Source organism: Pagrus pagrus, assembly GCF_965226575.1.
Source record: "Pagrus pagrus genome assembly, chromosome: 12".
NCBI classification, from domain to species: Eukaryota; Metazoa; Chordata; class Actinopteri; order Spariformes; family Sparidae; genus Pagrus; species Pagrus pagrus.
In genome coordinates, this window is record NC_140196.1 from 13,307,925 (window position 1) to 13,330,472 (window position 22,548).

A 22,548-nucleotide genomic window follows, 5' to 3' on the forward strand; every position below is an offset into this window, starting at 1 on the left:
CTGACCAAATTGCTCATTTTATGATAGTGAAACCAGTCATTTCTCATGGGTTGTGAGGCTAAAAAAATCAGTTTCTTTCACAATGTAAGCTTATGGGGGAAAATCTATCGGGCCCCAGGGCATCACTTGATGTTTCAATTACGCGTTTGAAAAATTGTCTTCAAAGCCTGGCGCTCTTCCCGGGGGCCCGCTTCAAGCGCCATGTGATGCACTGCGGCCCAAAAGTACTTTTTCCCCATAAGCTTACATTGTGAAAGAAGCTTTTGTTAAATGGTGGATACATTTCTTTGAGCGTCACAACCCCCGCGAAATGACTCGTTTCACTGTCGTGACTGGAGCCACTCAGTCCAATAAAATCTGGAGATTCTAGAAGAGCCGCACGATTAAATGATTTTACCCCCATTCAAGTTAGCTGGGAGCTAAACCTGAAGCTAGTTGGCTCGGTCGATCTCTATGGGAGAACAAACATGGAAGAAGAAACGCCACTGAGCAGCTTTTATTGAGATAATGTTTTCTGGTTTTCCCTTCCAATGTCCTCTGGCTGCTCTGCCTCAACTCTTGGTGAGTTTCCCAATGGACAGATATGCCCCAAATCACACGACACCAATTCCTACCTAATGTTACTTTAATGTTTAGGTTCAGTCGTTGCTCTCATCATCCTTGTTACCCAAACCCTAACCTAATAAACTCACCATATGCCATCTGCGCAGCACCAAACAGCAGACAGCGAACTAGCTGGTGAACAAAGTGGAGCAGCTAAAGAGCATGCTGGAGTCTTTAACTGCTGAAGAGACGGATGTTTTCCTCGGTTGGAGGAGACCAAATCAGAAATAAAAGAAAAATGTTGTTCCATATCTACTTGATGTGTAAACATGTTATACAAGTGTTTAAAGTGATAACATGCAATGCTTAATTTTCAGCTTGTTCAGCCCTGAGTGCTTCAATCAAGATAAAAAAAAAGTGGGATGGGCGCAGTGTTTTAATTTCTTCTACTTACTTTTGTATTAACCACTTAAACTTTTCCATTTAATATGAGACATGCGGAAATGTAGTGTAACAGCAGCAGAAGTGCTTCTGTATGAAAGAAGAGTCATAAAGTCAGTAAAGTGACTCACTTATTTAAGTTATCAATTAAAAGTTATCTAAAGAAATTACTACTGGTCAAACCAGACTAAACAAGGCTGCAGCAGCAAAATCCCTGAGTGTCATGAATCGAGCAAGGCCGCGTTTAATTGCTTATAATTTATCTTTATGCTTTTGTACAGTATGTCGGTATGTGTGTATGTTTTTGTTTTTCAAAAGGTGCCATTTGTAAGAAAAGTTGATCTTTGTATCTTAGCCCCAGCTAGTCACAAACTGACACTTTGGGATGGCGGCCGACCCCCAAAGTGACAAGTCAAGAATAAGACTCAAACATCAGCGTCTCTTACAAATGGCACCTTTAAGCACTTTTTTGCCGTTTTGTTTTTATATAAAAGCTCTTTGAGCTGCTTTTGTGAGAACTTCTGCCACACAAATAAAATCTGAATATGGATCTTCAACGAGAGACATTTTGTGAGTGAAATATTCCTTTGGTCCTAAACAGTAAAGTGAGCAAAGTGATAGAAAATGACCAAGCAGCTTAAAAGGGGACTAATTACCTCTATATAATAGTTTTAGACAGTTTTTTTCCCCCAATGTCAGACGAACCCTCACTTAATTAAAGTGTAATATTAATTATTGACAAAAAAACAAACAAACAGAGCCGGTGCACACAAGAACCACAGTTTTCCATAAATGTTCACGGTCAAAAGAAAGTGACCCATTTATCTTAATATAAAGTCGAATCACATGTGACAGCTCTTTCCAAATTAATGAGACTTTACAAAGACAGTTCCATTTTTTAATCTACAAAATCACCTCTGAATCATCATGCAAATGAAACATTTCTGCGTATTCTCCCCGTCGAGCACTGCCTGTAGGAATGGAAGGGTTTAACCGGTTGTGCTCAAGGTTTTAAGCAGCATCACTTTTCCTTCACTACTGTTTTTCTAGCTTGATGTTCCCATTCACAGTCTCTCATATACAAATACACTGACCGTACATACTGTACATCCTTCAGAGCTGAAAACGCACGCACACACACACACACACGCACACGCACACGCACACATGCACACACACACACACACACACACAGAAACCAGATTTCTTGTACCAAGCTGACACACGTCTGAGTTAATTTCTTCATCTCCAGTTTTGTTTTCTGACATGTAACGGCGTCTTGTTTTCCATCTTGTGAATGTCCAAATGAGATAGCTGTAGAGGCTGAAGTGTGTCATCACAGAGACCACCGGAGCCGTCGAAGGAAAGGCACTTATCAGTGACAGATAATTATGATTGGCTGAGTTCTTTGTTGCTGTTGATTCTGCTGGTTAGCTCCTCCCTTTGTGAACGGATGGAGACGCGGAAATTTAAGAATACTGCTGAGTGAATTTCTGGTGGAACTCCTTGACTTTGCTCAGCAGGATCTTCAGCTTGTCTGTCGGTGGCAAGATGGTCATTCTGGGAGAGAGAAGGCAAAAAAATATAAAGAAATTAACTGTCTTTTCAGACATGGAATACGCTACATTTCTAGATTTGTCTGTTAAAGTGAATCCTTCCTGACATTCAGACATAGGTGATTTTTAAAAAGGTATCCCTTCAGACATGATAGGACGTTTATGGAAAGAGCCACAATGCTCCATGTTTGAGAGGAGGAGGGAGGAGAGAGAGGGACAGAGAGGGACAGAGAGGGAGAGCGCCTGAATAAATGACCATCATGAACACAAGGGACCCTCGCATCTCACAATGAATCCATAAACACCGACTCCATATCACAATCCATCTTCACAATAACCAGGTATCCTCTGGGGCGGCCTGCACATGTGAGTAGTTGCTCAAACTCCACACAGAAAGCAGCTGTTACAGAGCACTCAGGGGTTTCATAGAAGAACCGGTACAATTGTAACGCTTTTTTTAAACTGTAAAAAAAACTATGTGAATACAAAAATATTGAACTTTCCATACTCCAAATATGATTTGTCTGCAATAAGCTCTACCTTGGATATTAAGGAACAATGTTTGAATGTTTGGCCTTGGTGGAGGTCTGTGCACTTCCAGCACCCTACAAGTTATCAGAGGTTTTTGCACAGCATAGTTTTCTATAGCCTGATCTGATATGCGTGAAATCTCCCTAACTACTAAAACTATTTCGCAGTGTTTCATACTTTATTAAACAGATTTTGTTTCCTGGGTCCATGAGAAATGGAGACTGAGTTAATACATTTATTGCAGTGATCCCCAAAGGTGGTAACACTACAAGGCAGCTCTCTCTGGTCTCTCTCTGCATGTTTAGCGCTGCAGCCTTTGACCACATTCAAGTCCGACCTGTGCTGTGTTTAAAAGAGATACGGAAGTGTTACCAGGTCCAACCTAATAAGATTGCTGTCCTGACTTTTATGTAAACGCAACTCAGACATGAGACCATATTAGATTGCCATGTCTAAAAGGGGCTTTAATGTTAAATTGACCTTTATTTTACAACAAAGGAATAAGCGCAGACACTGGCCTACAACAAGAACTGAAATGATTCGTCTGAAATCAATTAGTTAAATGAGAGAAAATTAATTAGAAAAAATATTTATAATCAAGTACCATTTAAAAGATCCCATGCATTAAGGCACACATAAAAATTCTTTACCATTTGTCTGACACGTGTTTTCAAAAAGAAAAAGATAATTATAACCTTAAAATCCTTGAAATGACATATACTCCTTCTCCCTCATTAAAAACTCCAGAGTCTCTTGTTGTTTAAGTAAAAATGACTAAATTCTACTAATAACTTAATTGGTTTTGGGTTTTTGCCATTTTAAGATGTCAACTTTGGCATTGGGCCATTTTTCTTCAAACAATGAATTGTTTTTATCGAGAACATAATCGGCAGATTTATCAATAATAAAAATAACTGTTAGCTGTAGCCCTGGAAGTATTTAAGTGCTCGGCACCTGAAGTGGTAGGTTCCATCCTTCTGTCCGAAGCCGCTCCCAGGTACGAGGCAGATCCCAGTCTCCTCCAGCATCTTCATGCAGTAAAACATATCAGGCTGCTGACCCTTGTCCTAACAGAGAGGAAGAGAAGCATTATATTGTGGTAAGAGGCTGATTGTTTAGGAATTGGAGCACTTAAAGTAGGAGAACATTGAATGGATCTACTTTTTCTTTTGTAAGTGCAGGTTTGCTGTGAACACAACCTTTACTTATAACTAAACACTGTGACTCACAGTACAGCCTTCATACTAAAAGCATTCCCACTGAGCTGCTCTTTAGAATTTTCAGCTCGTAGAGAATTAATTCAACTTAAAGCTGAACAGGAACAATTTGAAAGAGAAATTTAGAAACGGCCCAATCGAGCATGTCTTTGTAACCAAGAGAAATTTCCTGTTTTTTTTAACAATAAAATGGGTAATCATAATTAATGATACAGTGCTATACATCCGGAAAAACTGCAAAAGCTCTCCAAGTTCAATTATTTCTACTGCAATGACTGTATCCTTCAGTTTCATGGCAAAGTTGTTGTTTTTTTTTTTTATCACAGTCATTAGTCAGTTAAACATGGCTTCAGTGAGGACAGCAGCATAAAAATAAATCAATTTCATGTAATTAAGAGAAAAGAGATGAGTAATGATTTGAGGTCAAATTGAACTTCAAGTATATCGCATTTCCTCTGGATCAAAAGCTTTCTGAAAACCTTTTAAAACCCTTTTTGTAAAGTGCCTCAGCCTCAGAGTTAGCCGAGTATTGAGATCAGGAATGAGCTCAATGGACCGCACGGCAGCTCCATTTATATTCTGCCAATGCTAACGTTGGCGAAAGCATTGCTAAAGACGCGGAAATCAAAGCAAAAAGAAAACCAAGGCAATGCTGCAACCGTGTGATCACGATAGTGAGCAGAGTCACCGGGATTGATGACGCGTCAGTAGGTCAGCTTTACTCTGACCTTATCCTCCATACGGCTAATCAGATTCTCAGCTTGGCTCTCCATGAAATTCCTCCTGAGCAGTCAACCTCGGGACAGAATTGAATCCACAAGCTATTGGAAATCATTTGTTCCCTTGAGCAAACAGGGAGGTGGAGGCACAGTGCACTGAACCTGGTTGAGCAGTTATTTAATCCAGCATTGTGTGGAGAATGTGATGTGTATTTAATGCCAGTTAGCAAAGCATGAGTATTAGTAGAGTGAAAAAATAACAAGTAGTACAGGAGCGAAAGGAATAATCCTTTCATAGCTGTATCATCCACTTTATTCCTCTCATTTTGTTGCTTTTCATCAATGTTATCTCCTTGAAGCAATAATACACTCACACTTGAATCACTGAAGCGTCTGTAAGAGTGTGTAAAGAACTGACCGTTGCCTCTTTTACAGCCTTTTCAGGGATGGTTATGCAAGGGAAGGAGTACATGGCACCCTGCACGGGATTGCAACTGATGCCCTGCACAGTATTGAGAACTTGCTCTGTCAGCTTGGCCTTCTCTGCTAAGGCACTTAAGGTTGCTGTGCGCTCCTAGATGAAGGAAATACAAAACAGAGAGAACAGAGAGCATTATTTTATTAATTGGAAGTGAAACGTTGGCTAACTTCGTCTCGGCCTTTTCTAACAAAGTTTTGAATTTCTCCAGACGTCTGTGAGACAGACGGACGTGGATGACAGATATTATACAGTGAGTACTAAACAGAGAACAGATGAATAGTATGAGGTACACAGAGAATCTTTTTACGCGCAAGATCATTTGGGGAAAAAATTGGGAACCCCTGATTTAAGAGAAACTTAAAATAGCACTGAGTCTGTACTGAATGACATGCTAGCATTTTGCAAAGAGAATGTATAATAATACTGCTGTCAGTGTACTGGTAATGTGCAACAAGAGATCATGTTGCAGAATATTGATGTATTGATCAATTAGGCCCTTCTAGAAATAAATGGCTTGTGGGTAGCAGACTGTGTACCTTGATGAACTTCTCATGTGAAGGTTCCCCAGGCTGTGGCGGGTTCACCACCAGGTCCATTAGAGCCTGACCAGGAACGGGAGGACACAGACGGACAGACACCAGCTTGGTCAGCTGGGCCTTCACCTCACTGTCCATGTTGATGATCTCCATGTAGCCTCCACGGAAGCCACACCTAGAAGTGAGAGACAACATTACGCTGTGACACACAGCACGCGAAGCACACAAGACAGAAAAGACAACAAACACAAAGAACTAGTGGATTTATCCCACCATGAAGGTAGACTGACTTACTCTCCCATGTAACATTTGGAGGTGGAGTGGAAGGATACCAGCTCCACTGTGTTTGAGTACTCTGGCCCCATTTCAAACAGGACCTTCTTAAAAGAGTGGAACTGGCAACCATCAGCGTACACATTATCCTGGTACACCTGACAGATGAAGACAGAGTGGCAGGTGTCACAGGTGTGCAGAGAACAAGGAAGCAGGTCGATGTTAAGAAAGATGCAGAGACGGTACCTCGTCAGCCATGAGGAAGAGACGTTCCTTTGCTGCAAATCGGATTACATCCTCGATGCACTGTCTGCTCTGAACCTGACCTGTGAATGAGAAGGAGGCTCATTATGGAGAAGGGATTGAAATGGTGATTAGGCAGGAAGCTGTGTCTCTTTGCTGCCATCTAGTGGCTCTTCTATGAGCAGTGCATGAAATGTGTGGTTGATACAAAAGATGAACACCAAACAGAAATAATTTCATTTTAAGTAACTTGTTTCCTGGGCGTCTTTATGGACCTGTGGTGGTTTACTATGTGGCAGCAACTTCCCCAGTCCAACTACAGCCAATGATATTTGTTAGCTTTTTGTTTCCATAACTCCTTTCCCCTCATGTTTACTGTCTCTTTCTAAAATGGCCCCTTAATTACATATTAAAATACGTGAATCCTTAAAATTAAGGCAAAATCATCATGAGACTAAATTAGAGATTCACACAAAAAAAGTTCCATTAACTAGCCTTTTCTGGGGCTACATCTTGTAGTCTTCCTCAGCTTGTGGAGTTTGCTCAGTTGACAATGGACACTTTTAATGTCCTTTGATGACAACTGAGCTTTCTAAATAAAAAATGTTCAAACTGTATCACTTAGGAAGGCCACAAGATGAAGCTGAAAGCCCATATAAAGCTATTAGGTGAAACCCGAGTTAAGATGAAAGTCACAAATTAAAAGTTCACGCTAAACTAGTAAATCATTTGAGATATCCAAAGGACAGATATTGAAAATCAACAATATATGCCAAACATAAATTGGACTGACAAAAAAAGAGCACAAACACAAAGCCCCCTCCTGAATACCGAGTCTGCTCTGATTGGTCAGCTCACCCATGCCTGAGCCAGCACTGCTAATAACAACAGAGCAGCTGTGCTAAATCAAATCTTAAGTGATAAACTAGCCACTACTCATGTGATGTCACAAAGTCACTGAATTAAAGGCGGGATTACTGGCGAGGCGTTTCAGGAGCATTGTTTTCTGTGGGAGAGAGGAGCTCCTGTTGGTGCCGACTTTGACCTTTTTAACTTTCAAGATCTTTTACATGCACAAGAATCTATACAACATACTGAAACACAAAAAAGCATAATGGGTGTACCGTGCAACTTATGAGACCTGTTTTAACGAATGGGTCCTTGTTTGGTTTTGTTTCAGGAATTACACTTTCCTGCCACTGGTTTTGTGTTATTTCGCTAAACAACAGCTGGTGGTGGGAACACGCCAAGAAACATGGCAATGCACCAGCAAAGGCAGTTGAAAAACAAGATTGTTAGCAAGCAAACAAGGATGTAAAGGATTTAGAATATTAGAAATTATTTTTGAAAATGTTTGATGTGGAAGGAAAAGCACTCAATATATGCTTGTTATACGTCGAAGACACCCAAAATGAAGAAACACTGGGCATAAACATTAAAACTTACCTTTAATGTGTAAAAATGCTGACAAATACAAACAGTCTGAAAGTCACTTCAATGGAGAAAAAAGGAGGAATCTTTACCGGTGGGGTTCCCAGGGTTGATGATGCACAGGGCTCGGGGGTTGCAGTGTTGCCGGGCCTCGTCCAGAGAGCGCTGCAGCTCGCTGATGTCCATACTCCAGCACTTTTGCTCATTAAGGTAATAGTTGATCTGCACGGCGCTCAGTTCTGCCAGTGCAGCAGAGTACAAGGGATACTGAGGAATGGAGATCATGACGCCGGTACGGGTTGCACCTTCACCACACACCAGCAGCTTCAGCATGGTCTAAAAGTGCAGGATAGGAAGGTCAAGAAAAATCTGTCAGCTCAACAGTTTAATCTACAGATGAGTTATCACATTTTTGGATTATATATAGAAACAGCTTTGTCCGTGTGACACTTTAGAGTTAAAGACTGAAAGAGGAAGTAGACAAACTCTCGATTTCAGTTTGATGATCTGCCTCTGTGTTTTGGCACGAAGCCGTCCCAACAACCTACAGTGAGAGTTCTCTTTAAAGAAAACACAATATGCAATCAGTGTGTTGAGGCCTTATGTTGCAATTCACAAGGTTGTCATCAAAAAAAACTTGACAGCTGTGCAAAATCTTGCTCAGCTGTTCTGCCTTTTCTCAGATCTTTGCTTTTTTCTTGGACAGCTGTAACATCTGTTTTAAACTCATAGACACCCTATGACAAATGGTTCAAAAGGGTCACATGCCAACACATTTGGGGATGAGTGATCAAATTTCAGCAATTTTTTTTATCCTGAACAGATGCTACATTTGTTCTCAAAGGCATTTATTTTCTTGCTACAGCAGTTGCAACTTTTGTGATACATCCTTTAAAAGGAGACTCACTTATTCATGTGTTTTCCCAGTTTATGTTGTGAATGAATTCACCACATTGAACTAATTACTACTTGAGTGCAACATTTCATTCCCTCTTTCTCTGGGGAGAAACTAACATACGTGCTTAAAAAGGTACAACAGGGACAGGGTCAGTTTAACAGATGAGCGGTGATTTGTACCACAATGCCGTCGCTGGCCCCTGTGGTGAGGTAAATGTTGTCTGGGTCGCAGGGCACACCGCCATCCCTTCGCTCAATGTACCGGGCCACATCCTGACGCACAGAGTCTATGCCCTGACTGGCGCTGTAGGAACCTGAGGGAGAGTCATGTGGAGACGATAAGCTTTGATACAACAAAGCATCACAATAAAGCAAAGACCAACACGCGCATACGCACCCATACTGTTCCCTCCGCAGGACTGCAGAATGCGGCGCGCTCTACTTTTAGCATCCTCTGGGAATGTGCTGTCATTCAGCAGTTCAGGGTAGGAGCAGAGCGCCAGGACCTTGCAACAAAGAGAGGTGTGAGTATAAAGGGTGCAGGGGACATTGTGCGAAATCCTGCTCGGATTACTGCGCACGACAGGGGAAAACAATGATTGATGTCATCTCAGCTACAGAGGAGGAAATCAGTTTCACAGACAGTGAGATGTCCGGGAGGAAGTGCTATATTTAGATGAGAGATTGGGGGAAGGGTTTAGGAGCAGACCTGTCGGAAGAAAGTGATTGGCTGCTGGCCCATAGCGTGTGCATCACCAATGTTGGCCTTGATGACCTCAGCGAAGGGTTTCTTCATTCCCTGCAAAGCGTAAACACAACACACAGAAATGAATATGTGCAAACAAAGGGAGCATTCGTTCACTCTAATGATACGTCATCATCTTTTCGAAGATTAACACTGACTGCCTATTAACAAACCTGACTCGAACGGTCAGAAAAACATAGCTGAGTGAGAACTCCCCACTGCACCCAAACAACCTCGACACTGCGCCTGCACATAGGCTTCAACACATACATACATTTTCCATAAACATTTCACCACAAGAGACAGAGAGCAGCAGCTGCAGAGCGCACAGCAGGTTTGTGCTTTATTCACAACCACTTCCACAGAAAAAGTATTGGCTGCTGGCTGGACTGAACCACACACACACACACTATGGAGTGTATAAAGAAATGGTAGAAGTTAAAAGATAAAATGTGTCCACTTCCAAATGTTGACCTTTCTGGACTAAATTTTGGCAGAAAAAATTAAGGGGTACAACAAACTCTGCTACTGCAGGGCCACATGCAGATTAAAGTAAAGGGCCTTAAATCTAAGGACAAACAGGCAGGGTTGCCCTTGGATTTTGCTAGCATACACAACAATTCATCTCTAAAAACAGCACATTTTAAATGTGAACTTTTCTAATTTGAGGTAAACTTAAAGTGATTTAGTCAGTCAGTATAAAACTAATTTATGTTTTCATTTCCAGTTTCAGCAGTAGAGCACTTTAAATGTACCCTGTAGAGTTATTGACTACTAGTAGCGATATGGAGCAATGTTTTTGAAAGTGATATCTTGTTTAGCTTGTATTTTGGGCACAAGGACACACATGGCAAGAGTGCTGGCTAACGGCCGTGTGTTGCATGAGGAAAGAAATGTATTTAACAAGTCTATCAGGCCTCAAGGACACAAAGAAAGTTTTAATGAAAAACAAGAGAGTAGACAACTCTGTTAGCAAAAAAAAAAAACATTATTCTTAGTGCTAACTTTGTTAGTCCTATCACACCCACTTACTCACTGACCCAATAAAGTTAAGTGCAAGTCTTCATTGAGAGACATTTCATGCTTAAGTACATCTAATCAGACAATTTGATTAGTAAGGAAGGTCATACTGTAGCACAGTAGCAGCCTTGATGCAGATAGTAAATGTAAACATGGGAACAAAGTTTCAACCTGTGCAAACCATCTTATCGTGCTGATACCATTCGCCTCCTGACACATTAACACAGAGACATACATTACATAGAGGCTTTTAGCCTCCTGATCGGAGATTGAGAAATAACAGGATGTACGACAGCAAAGCTGAGATAATAATTAGGATCTATTCCAAAAGTAACAGTATTCATATACTCTCTTCCAGGCCAATGATATTACATCTCTGTAAGATGATCTCTTGAGCAGCTGAGACCACTGACAGAGGATAAACAGCATTGCAGGCCAACAGACACATGCACACACTCATGCTGTTAAGACCAGATGTTTGGGACAGCATGACACTGCAGAGGAGCCACAAGTGGAACCTCACACTGACACGGAAATCAAAACAGGCTGTTTGTTTGATTTGTCCAAACCAGTGCATTTTGTAAAAAGCCCTCCCGGGCTCTCTCATTGGTCACATATTAGAGGCGGCTCTCGGTCTGGACCAATACTATTGTGCCTGGTGAGTCTCACCCCCTTGGTCAAAAGAACCGCCCATACTGACCTCTGCTCCCAAGAACCAACAGGATAAGCGTTTTGTCCTCCGTCGCTGATAAAACAGCCCAGTGAACAATGCTGAAGGTGAAACTGAGCTTCACTTTGATGCCTTTTTAAGTCTTTGTATCAAAATTTATCTTTGGTTTCTTCTTCAGTACTATTTTATCCTATATTCTGCACTGTGCTGCTCAGGTAGCTGATTGTCTGTTTCATTGTTCTTGAATCTAAAAATAAATAAAAAGAAAAAAATGAAAGCTATTAAATAGGATTGTGAGTTAAGCAGTTAACAGCACACTATAAAGTTCAGATTAAAGACGATAAGTAAATTCACATTGCAAGTTTTTTTTGGTTTTCAGCGAATTGATGCCAAATATATTCAATATTCAGATGAAAGCGTTTAAACCTGAAACTAAAAGATTCTGCAATGGAAAATCATTTTAAAAAGTTTTGCATTAGAGCTGCATAATTAATTAAAATATTTTTTCAAATCTCAATATGGCAAAGCGCAAAATCCAAATCGCATGAGCTGCATTTGATAAGGATAAAATGTGTGACAAAAGAGCATCATAATGAAATACTGTAGTGTTGCAGACATGCACTGGCCCACAAATCGTGGGCCAGACTACAGCTAGCTGCTCATTAAGACAAACAAAGACCAGAATGTAATAATTGCATGTGAAGCCTTTATCAGTGCACTTGTTCACAGTAATTTGGCTCAAAGTCAAACAAAACAACTAACACAGCTTTAGTATTGGGGGAAAACACAAAAAACAAGGCTGTACTTGAAGAGAAAAGACCTCAGTTCTAAAAGAAAATAAGGTGCGTAGGAAACTGGAGTCGAGGATCACGTGTGGATGTTTAACTCACAGACAAAAGTGGGAACAATACTTTGACCTGTTTCCCAAAGTAATCCAACCCCATCCAAACCGCCGTTTGGAATGAAGGTTGGGGTTATAAAGAGGAATGTGTTTTGACAAAACGACAATGGTTTAAAGTTTTAAAAAGTGCAGTTCAGCGCTTTTGAAAACTTTGGAATAAGATGGGAGGACTGGAAATGATTACTTGTGCTACATTTTTGTCTTCAGGCTGAGTGCTGTACTATTGAAAAGGCTGGCACCGGGACAGTCGGCAGTCAGTGAACAATGATTTGCAGTGCTCTTGCCCTCGATGGAAATGTGATGAATAAAAAGTTCATTAGCAGTTGTAAAAAGTGTGGTTAGTATCTTATTTCACCTGGGAAAAATGCTTCTCTCCTTCAATATCTTGACTGGGTCTTACCAGCTGAATCCACCTGCAATTTATTCAGTTGTTTGAACATCTAAATATCAATTCAATATCGCCCGATCAAACTCTTGTCCGGTCAAGAAGAAAATAAATATCCCACGAAGAGTGGCGGTCAACTGTGGACAGGCACTGGCCAAAGTAAACAGAACATAAAATCTATGATGCCGTGAACCATCTGGTTAAAAAGGCCAGCACTGTCATTAAAGTCCCTTCTGGACGATGTTGCTGAGCCTTTCACCTGTGCAAGAACCTGTTTGCAAACTCATCCCTTCCTGAACAAAGCACTCAGGAGAGGACAGTTTTCACACCAGACTGCACTAACAGCTGGTTGCCACATCACCATAAACAGTCCAAGAGGAAGGGATCGAGCAAAGAAAAGCACAAGTGTCTGTATTTAACAAAAAAAAGAAAAGAAAAGATGATGATGGATTAAAAGAGCTGACATTAAAAGCTGAACACGAGAGATGAGAGATAACCATATTAATTTCTGGACAACCACTCACTACAAAACAGGACTGCAACTACTGATTATTTTCATTGTTGATTCATCAGTCGATTGGTCTTTTGATTAATCAGTCAGTTGTTTGGTATTTAAAAATGTTTTAGTGTTTCTGAAAGCCCACGATGACGTCCTCAATTTTTAGCCCAAACCCCAAAATATTAAGGGGTGTACCTTAGACATTTCTAAAAAACGTGTCATATCACCTTCACATGTTTATTACCTGACTTTCATGTCAGGAGGTGGAGGGGAAGGTGGTGGAGTTACAAGCAAATATCTCGGGACAGTTTCTAGCCATGTTTGTGGTGCCAAAAGGAAATATTTTTAGCCAAAAGCACAGCCTTTTCCTAACTCTAACCAAGTGCTTTTTGTGCCTTAACCTAACCAGAGCATAAGCACAGTGTGTCACGCGATATGAATCGAAAAGGTTACAACACAAAGGAACTTTTAATGCACCTGTGGTTTTGCAGAAACGTTTGCCAACTTTTACTCTGGCGATTGGGTTGTCCAAATAGTTGGAGATTAATCTAAAAGTAGATAACAGAACAATTAATCATTGCAGTTCTACTAAAAAGACAAAAGTCTATTCTTGGCTGTTGAAATTAAAGGTACAATAAAAAGACAGATCAGCCAAGCATGCACATGTTTTGGAAACCAGGAGGTAAAGTGAGGCAACAGACTTTTGTGCATCACTAGTAGGTCATACAGATAGAGAGACGTGGACATAAAGAGGACAGAAAAACACGTTCGTCTCTGGCTTAGACTCTGGACTTTCACCTCTCTCTAAGGAACAACTGATGAACAACAACAATGCCTTACAATCAGGTTAGAAATGTACATTACGCAACAAAGAGATCTGGATCTCACCAGCCTATTCAGTTACTAGATACAAGATAAGATAAAATTTCCCCAGGAATGATCGACTAGCTAATGGACTTTGATAAGAGGGTGTGTGAGTGGCACAAGCAAGTGAGAACAGACTTTCTGTTGGGGTGGCCATTGTGAAAACACAACCAGGAATGGAAACCTGCTGATCTGCAACGAAAGACACTGACTGGACTCATACTCACACCACAAGCAATCATCAGCAAAAAATAAGCACAGGGAGCCCCCCCCTTTAAACTCAATATAAGTAATGTGTTGAAGGGATTCTTGTTTCAATCACAGTAACAGGAAAAAAAAAAAGATTAGACTGGTTCAACCTGGTTTTGCCATTCTGACCAGTACAAAAAGTCTGCAACATGTTGATGAAATGAAAGACAGACACAGATGAGCAGTATGGTGAATAGCTGGCACAGGTTGCATGAATGAACACCGAGTTGTACAGACCTCAGAGAGCTCCCTCTCCAGCTCCACAGCCCGCTGCACGATGGGCCCCCGCACCGCGTACTCCACCTTCTTCACCGTGGGGTTCATGGTGTCGATGGTCAACACCTTGGCCCGGGACGACACACCATTCTCGGTCATCTTCTCTTTGGGGAGCCCGCGCCGCGTCGCACTCACACTCGATAAAGCTCTGCCGGGAGAGGAGGAGGACAGAGGGGGAGAGGTCAGTGAGAGGACCCTGGGTCCACCACCACCACCACCGCTACCACCGGGCCGCTGCGCGAACAACTCGCTTCGCCCGCGGCTCAAAAGCCGGACGTTTCTGGGTGAGAGCAGCTGCATCCTTGTAGCTGACATGTTTAACACGGTGAGCTGAGCGACTTTTAAAAGCCTCCGCGGTGCACAGCGAGCACACCACACACCGGTTGCTTCACTCGAGAGGACTGGAAGTGAAGTTGTGCAAGTGAAGGCACCACGCTCCTAAAAAATACTGACTAAGCGCTCAGACCTTCGGACCGCTCAGAGGGGGGAAGAGCCAAAACTGTGACAAAATCTCAGACTGTCCCTTCAGACCCTGCTCGCATCCACACACACACATGAATTTACACTCTGAAAGTGTTTGGGGGCTTGTTCCCTGCACACATGGCAACGATACAACTATCCCTCCCCCTGTGTGGCTTCATGTCGACCGTTATCCAACCCCCCTCTCCCCCGTTACCCTACGCACCGTGAGGCCGTCTCTCGGGTTCGGTTCTCCGGTTACCGAGCCGAAGGCAGCTTTGGGCGACTGACGTGGCTCAGAGGGATCTAACCAGCGAACCGGGGGCTGCTCCCAAACTTTGTGCCGAACTCACCTCGCTTCACCCCACCGCTTTGTGCTCTCCATGCGGTTTGGGAGGAGACTTTTCAATTGTACTTACTGAACCAAAAACTTAAAGACTGCCCCTCCTAAAGCTTCACTGCAGCCCACTCAAGTTTTCTTCATTAATTCAATGCAAATTCCTCCGACAAACCATGTATTCACATATTTAATTTGTGCAATTAGAATAAGTTGGAAAAAATGCTACAAATAGTAGAAAAATTAATATTTCTAATAGCACATGTAGTTAAATGTGACTTTGTTGCCCAGCAGTGTTCCTAGTCTGTTGATGGTTGGGTCAGACCTGAATCGATGCATCAAATTTACCATAACAAGGTTGAACTGGGGTGATCCTGTGCAGAAAATCAACAAATGTCCTCCTGTTTGAAAGACTTTTCTCCCTCACAGGAACTTTTATACACTAAAGCCCAAAGTGGGTCTTGCAGGCCAAAGCTGGCTCGACATAATGTTCACTTTGATCTGCCTTATGTTTCAAAGAAAGTTTTAAACAATCATAATATAAATCCTCAATTTTCGTGAGTTAAAATACGCATATTTATCAAACATATAGGATCCATGGTTGTTAATCAGCAGCGGACACTTTGCACAAGGAACTTGGGATCAAAGGACCACTTTGCATCTTGGGATTGGCCCCGGGATTGCAAGCAAACTTCTGTACACTGTCTAAAAAATACATGCATTTGCAACATTTTAATATGAGACCTTCATCAAGCAAACCTGATTTTTGCCTCTTGCCTGACAAAGGTCTAGTATTAAAACGTTGCAAATAAATGTATCTTTTCAAGTTAGACAGTGTGGGGGAGTTTGCTTGCAACGGTCTATTCATCCCTCGCTTATGCACCTGGCTCATGAAATAGATGTGCAAAGTATTTTTCTGTTTTGGCCCTCTAAAGGAAAAAAGTTTTGACCCCCTGTGTACTAAAGGATAATGAAGAGATTAGAAACTACATACTATGATGTTACCGGGACTTTCAGTAAAGTAAAAGTGTGACTTCTTGAAACAATCAGTGCAGTTAAAACAACACAAAGCACTGCAATCATCATTCCACAAAGTATTCATTCAGTAACAGTGTGTGTATTTTGTCAATAGTTGCTGCCACTATTATTATAGCATTACATGTGGTGTGGAAAATAAAGTTTTCAGCAATCATTGTTTTTGTCAGATATATAACAAAATTCCTAACAGGTGCTTTCAGTTTGTGTTTTCTGGAAGTTGAATACACTTTTATACTCCATAGTGTCCACTGTTTGCCTCATAGCTGGCAGGAAAATGTCTAAAATATGAATGGGCGAGCAGCAATTTAAATTCAAACAGCACGACCAATTTGCAGTTGCAAGGTTTGCAATGAAAAGCTCAGTCAACAGAGCGCAAAACACTATCATTATCAAATTAGCAGAGGGAAAAATGTGAAGAAAAAAACACTCAGCAATCGAAAAACCCACATAAAGTAACAAACTATATTTAGGAGTAAAACGAGCACAAACAAATATATTATTTCAACATTACTGTATAGACAGGAGGCACTTATTTATCCCAGTGTTACATTTTCACATCATTCTCTGATACATTTTTGAAATACAGTGCAATCCCAGTGATAATGTTAGTGTTCAGTAAGTGTAATCAACCTTCCTGACTATAACAGGGACAGCCTTGAAGCTAGTGATGTTTGACACAATAGTCCAACAGTCTCTTCTCTCTTGAATGCAAAACAAAGCTCATGGCAGCTACCTTTGATGGGATATTGTCAATAGTATTACATTCTTGATCAGTAGTAGTTTATAAATACCTGATGAGACCAGTAGCAGTGATTATCCTTTTCTAATCTACTAGTGGTTGGTTTGTAAACATGTATTTAAATACATTTGCAGTCATCAATAAAGATATGAGAATAATCACAATATCAGTGGCCAATTCACTTTACAGGTGAATAGCAGGTTATCTGTAAGTTTATACATTATGAGGTCAAAGATTACCAAAAATTAAGATGTTTTAACAACGTCAATTGTTCAGTTAAAACCCAGTGGCTGTAACTACATCAGAGAGAGTCTGTGTGGCCACCGTCCGCAGGGCAAAGGTGGGCACTGACAGTGGGGTGAGCAGGAAGAGCTGGTGTTGTTGTGTCTGAAGTCCAAAGCTTTTGCATTCTTCTGTAACTAGATAGCACTGGAGCGGCTGGTGGGAGAATCCAAGGACGAAGTCTTCGGTGTTGCCTCCCTGAGCCCTCTCCTCTGGGGTGAGACACAAACTCTCCTCCTGGGAGAAGTAGCGTGTCGTGCTGAAGATGTAGAAGAGCTTCATCAGCTCCCAGCAGCGTGCCTTAGAGGGTGATGGAGGGTCACCGGGTGGGTGATAAGTGGGAGACCGCACACAGGAGACTGAGCGACGTGTTTCACGGTTGATGAGAAGAAGTGCCAGCACATCAGGGCGCAGGGATACAGATCCTGGTAGGCAGCGCTCTCCAACAGCCAGGCAGTCTCTCAGGGTCTCCACCAGGGGTGTCCAGAACCGAACCACCAGCCCACTCTCGGCTCTGTGCAGGGAAGGTGTCGGGCCGCACAGCACGCACACATCCGCCCCTGGGAGCAGCTGGAAGCGGAGCAGGCGGTGGGCCACAGTGGGGCTGCCCTGAGGAAGGAAAACTGGGTAATCACAAGAGGCTGACCCAGAGGCTGAGAGGGAGCGCATCAGAGCAGACAGCAGTACAACTTCCTGCGGTGCAAGACGCCACCATTTCTCAGTCGCAGCAGCTATCCTCCCATGAACCACGAGGCAGCCAAATTCACTATCTGCTGACTGAGCAAAGCCATCCACGGCCTGCTGAAGAAGAGAGGGGTTAGGGGGCAGCAGTGAATCAGCGCAGTGTGTCAGGTTACCCAGGATGCCCTCTTGCCTCTCCTCCAGCAGCTGATCAATGAGGCTGAAACAGGACCGTAAATCCCTCTTCAGCCTCTCCACATTCCTGACATTGGCCAGCTCATCCTGCCCCAACACCAGCACCATACAGTTCCACACATTCTCCAGGAGGCGCTGTAAACGCACCTCCTCATCTTTGCTGCTGCCTGCACCTCCTTGTCCACCTCCAGTCACGGCGATGAGCATCACGCTGTCCTGAAAGACTCTCCACACCACCTTACCCCCGCCTTCAGTCTCACAGGAGGACAGCGAGACTCCCTGACCACCACCGAACATGTGAACACCATTGAGGGAGCCGATGACAGAGAAGGGCAGCTGTTTGGAGGCTCCTCTTGTGAAAAGAGGGACCCCACTGCTGGCTGTGAGGCAGAGGAGCTGCGTTGATCCATCCTGGAGCATCATCGTGAGGTTAAGCTAGCTGTTGCTCGTTGTTCAGCTAAAGCGTCAACTAACGTTATCGGTCTTCATTGTGAAAAGGCGATACATCAGTCAAAAAACAACCAGCTAACAGTTAAACTGCTTCTAGCGTTACAGCAGCGATGGTGAGCCGTTAGCATTAACCGTTTTCCCACAAATGGCGGACTACAAAAACAACAAGACAAAAGAAAATCACGCAGCAAACATATATGTCATGAAGGGGCTTATGGCTCGCGCTTTGGTTAGCTACCTGTGTTGAACATGCTAGGTTAACAAAAGAAGTTACCGTCGTTTCCACAGTAACGATCTCCCATGATTCATTCTTCACACTGGCGGAGGAGGTTTCATCCGGCTGGTCGAGCTGCAGTTGTGATGTACGAGCTCCCGTTATAAAACCGCTAAAGGAGCGAGACAAGACCGACCTGGGTTCAGTCCCCGGAGCTCATGGGAGCGCTGTTCACATCGCGCTCACCCGCCAGCTCTCTTCTCGCGAGAACTTAACCAATCGCGTTCACGGGTAGCTAGAGTACTTCTTTCTCATGATACTTCCAGTCATACACCCTCTTTACACAGCTCAATCTATAACCTTTAAGTAAATTAATAGTTGTTGTTTTTCTTAATTACAGTTAATGGTGGAAAAGATAAAGTACATTTACTTGTGCCAAATTTATGCTGCATACATATTTACACTATTCAAAATTAGTAAGGGATATTGTGATATTTTAGTGTTTCACTTGAACATTTTTGGTACCTAAAAGTAAATGCGTCACATTTCATTTGACTTTTATTGCATATCCATGCACATGCATATATGCACCAATAGCCTAATATCCATTCATTTTGATTTTCATAATGCCAGAAGTCTTTATTCAAGTCAATTTCCAATGAGATTTTCCAATGGCACCTTCATTTCATGTCACATAATATCACTAATAGGGCAGCTGTGGCTCAGGAGGTAGAGCGGGTCGTCCAGTAATTGGAAGGTTGCTGATTCCCCAGCTCCATGTTGAAGTATACTAGAGCAAGATACTGAACCCAAGATGAGCAGGTTGGCACCTTGCATAGCAGCGTCTGCCATCAGTGTGCGAGTGTGTGTGTGAATGTGACAAGTGTTGTGAGAGAAATTCTTGAGCTTATAAACCTGTCCGAGGAGATCCAGGATGCAAACTTAGTCTCATCTTTTAAATCACTTTTGAAAACCCACTTGTTTATTTAAAATTGTTACAAGCAGTTATGTCCATTATGTAATGCTTTCAAATAAATCAAACTGAAAATGTCAGTCAACGACACATTTGAGTAGTAAAGAATGTTTTTTTATTCATTAAATACAAAAAAGTCCAGAACAGTGATGACTAATATAGAACAATAGAAAAAGGCACAATAATTTATTCGAAAATCATACTGTGCCATGAAAAATAAACCTGTCTCCTTTCTTCTACTGTGGCTGAAAATAGATGGTCATCTTCCTGACATGATTCCAATGTGTTCTACTCTCCAGAGATCCCGTGGCAGTATAATGGCTTGGCATGAGGAGCAGTGTTGAGGTCAACTTTTCCCTGTAGCATCAAAATGAAGGCCTGCAGAAGATGAAAATAAAACCAGAGACACAAACAGAAAATAGATGAGACTGAGGATTTGATTTGAATTGACTGAAGTGGGTTTGTTTTTGTAGAGAACTTTTATAGGTTTCAACTGAGAAGTTTCTATAAGTCTTTCAATGTTTTTTCCCTGCGGTGAAATATTAACACTGCGATATTCAAGCTGACCACAGTCCCTGATTTATAGTAGAAGAAACCACCAACATTATATGGAAAACTTTCAGTGTAAAAGGCTTTCATTATATCGAATGAGACTCCTTTCAATGAAAACACTAAATTTAAAGGGTGCACAGAAGGGAACATTTGTCTCACTCAAAATGCATTAAAGAGAAACTAACCAGTAGTTCAGCTACTCTGCAGACTTTCGCATAAAAGCTTTTCAGAAATCCCACCAGTTGCTTGTGCTGTATGTACAGTGTGAAGGCCTATTAGTGTGTGGCTGAATGTGTCCACAGGGTGGCGGACTGACCAATGAATACAGTGGTTTCACAAGAAGGAGCAGACTTTCTGCGGCCTGAAGGGGTTGGTGCTGGAGGACACACCGGTGAGCAGAGGGTCCTGCAAGGCGTTCTGCATGCAAAACTGTTGAAGGTCTGCCGCCGCCTGGGAGACCTGGTGACAAAGAGGAAACAAGATGTAAACCATGGCTTGGGGTTATCAGACAGGTTAAAGGGGCACTCTACTGATTTTACATTATTGTAAATTGTCATATATGTGAAAGTTTGAAAAACAAACAAACATTGTACTGAATTACATTTAGGATTGCAACAGTTTGAGTCTCTAACAGTACGATAATCACCTGAGAGAAAAAAAAAAATCAGGGTTTCATGGTATACGGTATGACACAATAATTATCATCATCAGCTACAATGACCCTTAAAAGGATTGGTACAGACGGGTCTTCTTGAATGAACACACACTTCATGTTCTGACAGACATGAAACTTGATATGAGCTTGAATATTTTATCAATACCGATATGATTGTTGGAAATCACGGACACTGAAAACTGATTTGCAGTAAATGAAAAGTAAGTCTGTCAAAATTTCAAACAGCCGGTGATGAAATAAACCTAAGTACAATTTCCTCAAGTACTGTTCTTAAGTACAATTTTAAGGTACTTGAGTATTTCCTTTTTCTGCTACTTTATACTTCCTCTACACGACATATGATACATTTAGTTACTAGTCACTTTGCAGTTTCAGATTATTCAGTGTTTTATATGTTATTAATTGTCAAGTGTTACCAATCATGTATTGTTGTGCGAGAGGATTTTGCATCAGAGCCAAAGTGGCACATTTTTAAAATCAGCTTATTGTATTGATGGCAATCTGACAGAAAAATCATCAATACCAATAATGGGATGATGCTGAATATCTGCCAGATAATCAGGCAAGGCCTATAATCGGTCTACCCCTCCTTGTGAGTCCCCACATTTTAATGGAAATGTTGGAATCTCTTAAACAGGCTGTTGTCTTAATTTACCAGGAATCTAAACCATGAGTTAATAGGATATATTGTATGTTTGGCCTCCAAATGTTGTGTACAGCAGAAAGTACTGCTGAACTCCATTATGAGGTACCTACATTTGAGTACACCCACATTTTTGTCCATTTTATCTTGATAGTCGATTAGTTTTTAGAAGTTGTTTTGTCAGTTTGCCTCATAACTTTCTAATTGTTAGCAGTAGTAGCATTAGCTGTTTTGCTAACAAAAAGCATTCCACTTCAAGGTAGTTAAGTATACTTTAACTTTTAAGCAAGTTATATCACAACCTCCGTTTGGTAATCTTCATTTAGTCGAAAAGATGCTAGCTTGAAATAACTAAAAGGCGTCGAGATTATCACCTCTCTGTTAAACGCTGGCATATTAGTGTACCAGACCGACCTGAATACTTCCCCTCCGGTTCAAACAACGCCCTGCTCTGCCTGTTGACTAGCGGCTAGCACCGCTGCTAGCCTCTGGCGGCAGCTAGCGTCGTTAGCGGCTCGGGGTAGCGGTCGAGCTTTCCCCCTCAGATATTTGACACAAGAACAATAAGCACGTAAATTACCTTCACTCTGTTTATGCTCGCCTCGAAACGGAGCTGCTGGACCACCTTTTTCATGGCTACAAGATTAGAAGAACCCGACATTTTCGATGTGTTTTTGAGTGGAAAAAAAATATATAGACGCCGAGTGGTGTGGGTGGGATTCAGGGCTGGATGCTGAGACAAAAGCACAGATGATGACATCCGGATTCCGGTTGTTCACACTTGTGACTGCAACTCACATGTGAACGCACTAGTGGGCGCCATATTAAAGAC

At 41.9% G+C, this 22,548-nt stretch overlaps 3 protein-coding genes across 5 annotated transcripts; all 3 read right to left on the reverse strand.

Annotated features, from left to right (window-relative positions):
• Positions 1-1,773: 1,773 nt before the first annotated feature.
• Positions 1,774-19,133, reverse strand: gpt (glutamic--pyruvic transaminase). 3 transcript variants are annotated; one of them, XM_084368298.1, is made up of 12 exons: positions 18,933-19,133; positions 14,439-14,625; positions 9,578-9,667; positions 9,266-9,374; positions 9,049-9,182; positions 8,064-8,307; positions 6,544-6,623; positions 6,319-6,455; positions 6,025-6,199; positions 5,426-5,581; positions 4,026-4,138; positions 1,774-2,544 (listed from the first exon to the last, which is right to left on the reverse strand). In XM_084368298.1, the coding sequence occupies exons 1-12, from the start codon at positions 18,965-18,967 to the stop codon at positions 2,454-2,456; spliced, it is 1,551 nt and encodes a 516-aa protein (XP_084224424.1). In that variant the 5' UTR covers positions 18,968-19,133; the 3' UTR covers positions 1,774-2,453. The 3 variants fall into 3 exon arrangements, with proteins under 3 accessions (XP_084224424.1, XP_084224425.1, XP_084224423.1); XM_084368299.1 differs by lacking the exon at positions 18,933-19,133 and adding an exon at positions 15,163-15,285; XM_084368297.1 differs by lacking the exon at positions 18,933-19,133 and having other exon boundaries at positions 14,439-15,049.
• On the reverse strand, positions 16,760-18,926 carry fuz (fuzzy planar cell polarity protein). Its single transcript, XM_084368300.1, has one exon. It carries the CDS (start codon positions 18,629-18,631, stop codon positions 17,327-17,329), a length of 1,305 nt encoding a protein of 434 aa, XP_084224426.1. The 5' UTR covers positions 18,632-18,926; the 3' UTR covers positions 16,760-17,326.
• An 804-nt stretch (positions 19,134-19,937) lies between the features above and the next one.
• Positions 19,938-22,465, reverse strand: LOC311266110 (guanine nucleotide-binding protein G(I)/G(S)/G(O) subunit gamma-5-like). Its single transcript, XM_084368301.1, has 3 exons — positions 22,297-22,465; positions 20,714-20,856; positions 19,938-20,223 (listed from the first exon to the last, which is right to left on the reverse strand). The coding sequence occupies exons 1-2, from the start codon at positions 22,375-22,377 to the stop codon at positions 20,731-20,733; spliced, it is 207 nt and encodes a 68-aa protein (XP_084224427.1). The 5' UTR covers positions 22,378-22,465; the 3' UTR covers positions 19,938-20,223; positions 20,714-20,730.
• Positions 22,466-22,548: the final 83 nt, after the last annotated feature.